This window comes from Lonchura striata, chromosome 24 (genome assembly GCF_046129695.1).
Source record: "Lonchura striata isolate bLonStr1 chromosome 24, bLonStr1.mat, whole genome shotgun sequence".
Lineage (NCBI taxonomy): Eukaryota > Metazoa > Chordata > Aves > Passeriformes > Estrildidae > Lonchura > Lonchura striata.
The window spans coordinates 3,789,360-3,796,580 of record NC_134626.1 but is presented as its reverse complement, the minus strand read 5'-3'; the positions used below and the strand labels follow the sequence as shown (position 1 = coordinate 3,796,580).

Below are 7,221 nucleotides of genomic sequence, written 5' to 3'. Positions count from 1 at the left end.
GGGGCTGTATGAGGTCCCAGGTGTCACCATCATTGCACACCCAGCAGTGTATGAGCCCTGTCTTAGCCCTGCTGGGGATTTTCAGGGCTAAGACAAGAACCCACACACATCACACAACGTACAGTGGGAGGCCTTGAGCTCAGCCAAAATGATGCTCTGCTCTGCCCAGGTGGTCTGGGCAAGACTCATATACCCATAAAAGAACAAGATCTGTGGGTCTACAGAGGCCAGGCAGAGCTGCTGTGAAACAGGTCTAGGTCAGATGTGCAAGATCCTTAAATATGATCAGGACAGAGCTCAGGAAGGTACCAGAGCAGTGTGGAATAGGGACAGGATTGTGCATGGAGAGCCCTGGAGCCCATATCACATCCAGCACACTTGATAGTGAAGATTAAATAATGCTGGGGAATGAATGGCATGTTAATGTTTCAGTTTCTGTGGTCTCTGGCATGACTGCAGGTATTATCATCAGTATTTATGGAACTGTGTCATATCTTGGACCACTTTCAGGGCTGTTTTTCACAGAGCCAGAGGATGACATCCTCGGCGGGCGGTTGTGCTGGGAAATTATATAAAATTGAAAACATACTAAATTGACTTCACAGACAGGGTAGGGTTTCAGATATCTGTCTTTCACATGTCCCATGAATCCCCCACTCTCCACAGCCCTTGCTCACATGGGCCTCTTTAGGTGGGAAACCTCACTACTGGCTTTAGAGGGACTTTCAAAGGACTGCAGAGCTGAGTCTGTGCTGGGTCACTCCTCAAAGCACAGCTTTTCCCATTGGACCTTCCCCTTCTCCCTGCAGGCAGCCTGGCTGCGGTGGCTGTGGCTGGGAGAGTGGCCACGCCAGGACCCTGCAGCGAGTTGTGTCCCACCTGTGTGACAGCCAGGATTGTCACCAGAGGCAGCGTGGGAGCTGTGGCTGGACCCATCAATCCCCATCCTTGGCCTCGAGCCGTGTCCTGGAGAGGGAGCCCAACTCCCGGCTCTGCCCACTGAATCCCTGGAAGTCTAATTGTTTCCTACTGTAAGAAAGTTCTAACTTTTTAATCCCAGATAGAAAAAGACCTGGATTTATTGTATCCTGGAGCTCTGTTGTTATAAAACATCTTTGTGTAGCTGCCTTTCTTATCAAGGAAGAATGAATGATGTTTTCTTCCCATCCGTTAGGCTTGGCTGATATTTTACTGCTAAGTGGAAGCATTAACCCCCTCACCTGCTCTTTTCTCTTACTTGAGAATTTATGTCACTGCTGTGACCTTGGGAGGGTTCTGCTGTAAGGAGCAGCTGCTTCAGTTTTTTCCAAGAGCCATCAGCTTTTGGGCATGGCCCTTGGGGACTTTAGTCTTGATTAATGGTTGTCCTTCAGCCACAAAATATGTCCGTGAAACTATCCTAGCCTTCCTCCTTCTTATCCTGCTTCTCTGATGGAAATCAGCACCTGCCCCAGGCCAAGTGAACTCTGGAGGGCCCCGGGGCAGCTCAGAGGTGCCCAGCTGCTGCTCTGGTTCCTCCTGACCCTTGGGGAGGGTTTGCTGGCAGGTGCTTGAGATGTTTAGTGCAGCATCCCTGCTCTCCTCCTCCCCATCCCGCTGTGCCGGCTGCTGTGAGCAGTTGGAGGTGTCCCTGCCAGCAGAATTTCCTTGGGAAGCAATCAATTTTGTTATCTGTTGGAGTGCATGGGGAAGATTGAATCTCTGTGGGATGTTTTTCGAGCTTCTGGGAAAGGGGTTTGGGGTGGTGTGTCCGCAGCTGGCCTTGGGTAGTGCAGAAGAGCTGCCTGTGGAGAACCAGCCCCGAAGCACCGCTGCTCCATCCCTGCGAGCAGGGCCTCCCCCTCCTCTGCTCGGGGCTGGGCACAGCTCGTGGGAGGGATTTCTGACTGACAGCGAGGAAAGAGGCAAGAGAGCATGTGAGGGAAAGGAGCTGGACCTGGGAAAGGCAGGGGGAAGTTTTGTTACTCCCCTGAACCGAGGGAAGCCGCTCCGGTGCGTGTGTGTGCGGGAGTTCCTCCGGAGGAAGGTGCGGAGCTGCGGCAGGAGGATGCCTGCACCTCTGTGGATGGAGTGAAGGATCACCCTGCCTGCTTCGGGAAGAGCCCCTGGGAGGTGAGATTCTCCTGCCAGAAGAGCACCCCTCCTTCCTCCTTCTCCTTCCCCTCGCCGAGGGCTGGATTTCAAAGTGCCTTGGGAAGGGGATCGCAGCTCCGGAGCAGCTCAGCCCACATGGGGCTGCGCTGCTGGGCACAACGCAGGTCTTGCGAGCCCCCAGGTCCTCGAGCTTTGTCAGGAAGCAAATCCCAGAAGGAAAAATCACTTCAGTGCATTTCACTGCGAGCAAACGAGCATGAGAAGCCAGGTTTGGTTTGGGAGAAAATCCAGCTGCAACCTGCACTGTCATTTCCAACGGAGTGAAGAAACTCGCTGAGCGGAATTCGAGAGGGAGGAAGCATCCAGGAGCGATAAATCCGCTCTCCCCCTGCGAGGACTCCCCTGTGCTCCGATAACTTTGTCCTCTGCAAGGAGGGACACTGGCAAGCAGGGAGCAGGAGGCAGCAGGAGCCTGTGGGGAGGAGGAAGCGTGGAGCTGTGCTGGAGGAGACTGTGGGATTCCCGGGATAACCGCTGGAAGCACCTGGAGCCAGAGGAGCGGCTGCGATGGAGTTTCCTGCCGTGGCACTGTCACTCCTCGTGGCGCTGCGAATGTCTCCGCTGGCTGCTGGGAGCAAACTGCAGCCCCACATGTGAGTAGGAAGAAAGAGTTCCGGAGGGGTTTTGTCGGGCAGGGAATGGAAAAGCAGGAGCCAAATGCAGTGTTTTCAAATCAAGGGTGAAGCGAAGAGCAGAGAGTGAAGGGGCAGAGGGGAGCAAGCTGTTGTGGGTTTCTTTATTTACTATTAGATGTGCAGAAAAGGGAATAGAAAATTGAAAATGTGGATAGTCTTTTCTTGTAAGAGGGAACTCCTTGGTTTATCTGAAACTGTTGTCGGAATGGCAGAGATGATTCCTGTGTGAATACTTTGCCCTTTCTTCCAAGACCTGCTGCTTTTATTTCACTTCACGAATCTTTCTTATTCCACGTTCCTCCCTGCCCGCTGCTGTTACTCCAGCAGCACGTAGGCTGCTCTTTTTAATTACATTTTACAGTTACAGTTTGGTGTTAATCATTTGGCTGCTCTGGAAAACTTCCTTGCAAATTTGGCCTCCTGCCAGAAGATGGTCTCTCAGAGCCAGGGGATCACTGTAATTCCCTTTGTCCATGGAGCTGGTGTGGGGTGGGGTGCAGACTCCAAGCCGCCCTCCCCGAGGGGTTTCATTCTTTTAAAAAAAGCGTGTCTTTTAGAAGATAAAGGTTTTGGAATAAGTGGCTTTTTCTCCCCACGTTAGGGTTTTGTGCTCCTGCCCTGACAGTTACTTTCAGGATTTCTTGGACAGGGCACTGGAGCCCTGTGCCAGCACGCCGGGGTTGGAATTGAGCAGCTTGGAGAAGTCGGATGCCAGCTGTGACCTCTAAGCTTCACCACGTCCAAATTAGTTTTTTCCCCCCCTTTTTTTTTTTTTTTTTTTTTTTAATATAAAGTATCTCTAAGAAACTGTGGGTCATGTTGGAAGCAGCAGAAGCAGCCCCAAATACCAAGTGGCTCATGGAGTCAAGGAGAAATGTCTCACTCTTCATCCTTAGTTAAACCCACTGACTTGTGCATGGAGAAAGAGTTAGGATTAGAAAAGAAACAAAGTACATTTCTTTGATTTATTGGAATTAGCCTCACAGCCCTTAGCACTGAATGAGCATGAAACCACCCCTGTGGCTGGTCGGCCTGGCACCGTTTCTTTTCCCTGCAGTGATTTAACTCATTGAGGAGGTGGATGCAGGGGGTTGCCCAAGCCCTTCCTGCCCTGCCAGCAGGAAATCCAGGCAGTGGGAGCACTGCACCCCTCGCAGCTGTGCCCCCTGTCTTGGTTTGAAAAGACAGGTGTCTGCTAAGGAAGGCAGGAGCTTTCCTTGAAATTAAAAAATGTAAACCCTTCCCTCCGAGTTGTTATAATTTTGAAAATAAAGGCTCTCAGGCAAAGATATGGGAATAGGAATTAATAGTTCTTTACTAGGAAAATTAAAATCCAAATGCAGTAGTACAAACAAAGAAAAAAAAAATCTACTGACAGAGTTAGAATCTGACCTGAAAGCTTGTGGGTCAGGGAGGTGGCAGCAGTCCCATCCCAGGGTGGCTCAGCCCTCCTGCAGTGCCAGCTGTGCTTCTGCTGGAGCAGGATCCTGCACAAGGGGGGAGTTTTCCTCTGGAGTTCCAGGGCTGGGGGAGATGGGCCTGGGCTCCTCTGGGAACGCAGTGGGAAGAAAGCTGCTCCTCTGGGAATGCAGGGGGAAGGAAGCTGCTCCTCTGGGAATGCAGTGGGGAAGAAAGCTGCTCCTCTGGGAATGCAGGGGGCAGAGGCTGTTGTGCTAGTCCCAGGTCAGATTGTATCCAGGTAGGAATGCTTGGCTCCTCCCCTGGGCAGAGCATCTCCCAAGGGATGATGGAATTTTCTCAGCCATGCAGGGACACTCATTGGCCATGAACAGAAGATAATTAATAATTAATGGCCCATGAACAGAAGAGATCTCCTGGAGGGAGGATTGGTTGTGGGAGAGATAAAGAAAAACTGCCCAATGAACAGAACTGCCCCACCTCTGACAGATGGCAACAGAATACACACCCAGCTAAAGCTGAGACCCCTCCTGGATCCCCTGGGTGCCCTGGGTCCCTCCCATCCCTGCCTTCCTGTGTTGCAGGCCCAACGTGTGCGTGGCGCAGGAGCTGGCGGTGCAGGGGCTGCGGCAGCCGTGCGTGCAGGCGCTGAGCCGCGCCGCCCGCGCGTGGCAGCAGGGCTGCGGGGAGCGCCGCTGGTGCCCGGCCCTCGAGCGCAGGTAGGTGCTCTTCCCTCCGCCTCGGGCTGCTCCCGGGACAAACGGAAAGGTGGAGACTTCCACAGATACTTGCAATACGTTAAGGATTTTTCTTAGAAGAGTCTTACTGAAATATGGGACTATAAAGTTGTATTTTTTTTTTCTTAACACTGTGAGGAAAGAGGGATGATTCCAAAGCATTAGCCTCTTATTATCATCAGCTTAAAAATTTTTTTCTTCAACATCCTACTACATCCAGAAGGTGCTCCTCAATTTACCTTTTCAGTTCCAACCATCAAGAGAAGAAAACCACTACAAAGGTATCACTAAACAGTTTTACCACAAGAGATGAAAAACTCACCTACTATTTGTCAATATTTTGTAACCAGAGCTTTGTCTCCAACCCAACAAAAACACCCACAGTTAAAAATTTTCTACTATACAGATAACTTACTCATTACAACACCAACTCAAAAAGAAAGTGAACAAACTCAGAGTAGTGTTATTACTAAAGTTCAGAATGCCACGATTGGAATTGAGCAGCATGGAGGAGTCAGATGCTAGCTGTGACCTCTAAGCTTCACCACATCCAAATGAGTAATTTTAATTTTTTTAATACAAAGTCTTTCTTTAATATGTATCTCTTTTATAGAAAGTATCTCTGTGAGAAAAGAAAAGATAGAAACTTCCACAGACACAGGAGGGTTTGATTTGCAGCCTTGGAAGAAGGCAAAAATAAAGTGCACAGACATTAAGCAGAAAAATCATAAACTTATGTTTCTATAGTTATAAATAAGAATATGCTTTAAGTGAGAAACTGTATTGATAAGATGTTGAAGGGGTTATAACATAGGGGTGTAACTATAGAGTAAGCTAAGAGTTTAGATGTTGTAACAGAAGCATCTGTGTGTATGTGTAATGGATAAAAGTATCCAGAGTGCAGTAGAAGTAAGTAAAGATAAGATAAAGTAAGAGAAGTAAAAATAAGTTTAAAAAGCAAAATAAACTTAGTGACAACTGTCCATTAGGTTAAAAAGTTCTGTATTGTCTTGTAAGGAAGAACTTGTGACTACTTTGAGCTATGGCTGACTGCTCGCTCCTTTGAAATCTCATGGCCTCTGAGACTGATGTTTATCTGAACAATGAATCGCTCTTAGCCCAACTGTGGTCCCATCCCTTCAATTAAAGCAGCAATAATAATATAGGAGGAAAAGTGATTCCCACTCCTCAGCAGCAGCAGGAACGTGAGTTTGGGATGGGGACAGCCACCTGTGCACCCATCCTGCTCCCCTGGCTCTGCTCTGGAATGGGAAACAGCCAGGGGAATGCCTTGGTGCCCTCCAAGGAGTCTCAGTGATGAGCCAGCATGGCTGGGGCTCATGTGGATGTCCCACAGCTCTCAAGGGAAACAGGAGGAAGCACCTTGGAGGAAAGCCTTGGTGTTGGAAATTAACTGGCCAGCGGGAGGAGTTTGAAGCTAGGTGATCTTTAAGGTCCCTTCCAACACAAACTGGTCTGTGATTCTGTGACTCTGTGGTTCTATGTTTCCATGATTTTGTGATCAGGGGACAGAGCAGTTCTTTTACAGGGTGATATGAACAATCCCATGAGCAGAGATGTGGCCCTGACCCCACAAACTGCCAGTAAGGAGTAGAGCTACCCCACAGGATATTTTTCTTGGCTAAAAGCAGGAGACCACAAGAGATTGACAAACCCTTTGGGCATTTTGCTGGAGGGGCTTCTTGCTCAACCTGGTATTTCTGTGACACTCAAAGCTGGGAAGGAATTCCCAAAGAGAAGGTCTGTCCATTGTTCTCATTGTGAAGAAGCTTTGTCCTTGTGGTGGGCTGTTTCCCATCTTCAGACAATGTATGACGTCTGTTTCCTATGATCCAGCCACGTTAATAGAATGACTTATTCTCATCATGTGCACTATTCCTGTATCTTCACATGTCTCCTCAAAGCCTCTCAGTGCCTCTTGTCTGACAGAGCTGATGGCAGGAGCTGGGCCCAAGTCAGGGTTACTGGCTAAAATAACAGCAAATGTGGTCGTGGTGCAGGACCACCTGTGAGGGTGGTCAGCAGGATTTGCTGCAGGGCCCTTTCACTCCCTGAGCTGGACCATGCTCAGGCCACGTCAGAAGAGCTTGAGCTGGGCTTGCAGAGGTGAGCACAGAGTTGGAACATACCCTGAGTGTTTGTCCCCCTAATCACAGCACCCCTCGAGTTCAGCTGGCCAGAGATGGGAGCCTGGGCAGGGGGCCCTGCAGAAGGAGGGCTCTGAACACGTGTTACAGCACAAAAAAGAACTTTTC

At 49.6% G+C, this 7,221-nt stretch overlaps 1 protein-coding gene across 1 annotated transcript in view; it reads left to right on the top strand.

Moving 5' to 3' along the window:
• Window positions 1–2,615: 2,615 nt before the first annotated feature.
• Window positions 2,616–7,221, top strand: part of MEGF6 (multiple EGF like domains 6) — an 89,222-nt gene continuing 84,616 nt past the window's right edge. Inside the window, exons 1-2 of the mRNA XM_077788134.1 lie at window positions 2,616–2,747; window positions 4,793–4,927. Of these exons, the coding sequence (XP_077644260.1) occupies window positions 2,662–2,747; window positions 4,793–4,927 (221 nt within the window). The 5' untranslated portion in view covers window positions 2,616–2,661. The remainder of the gene's footprint in view (window positions 2,748–4,792; window positions 4,928–7,221) is intronic.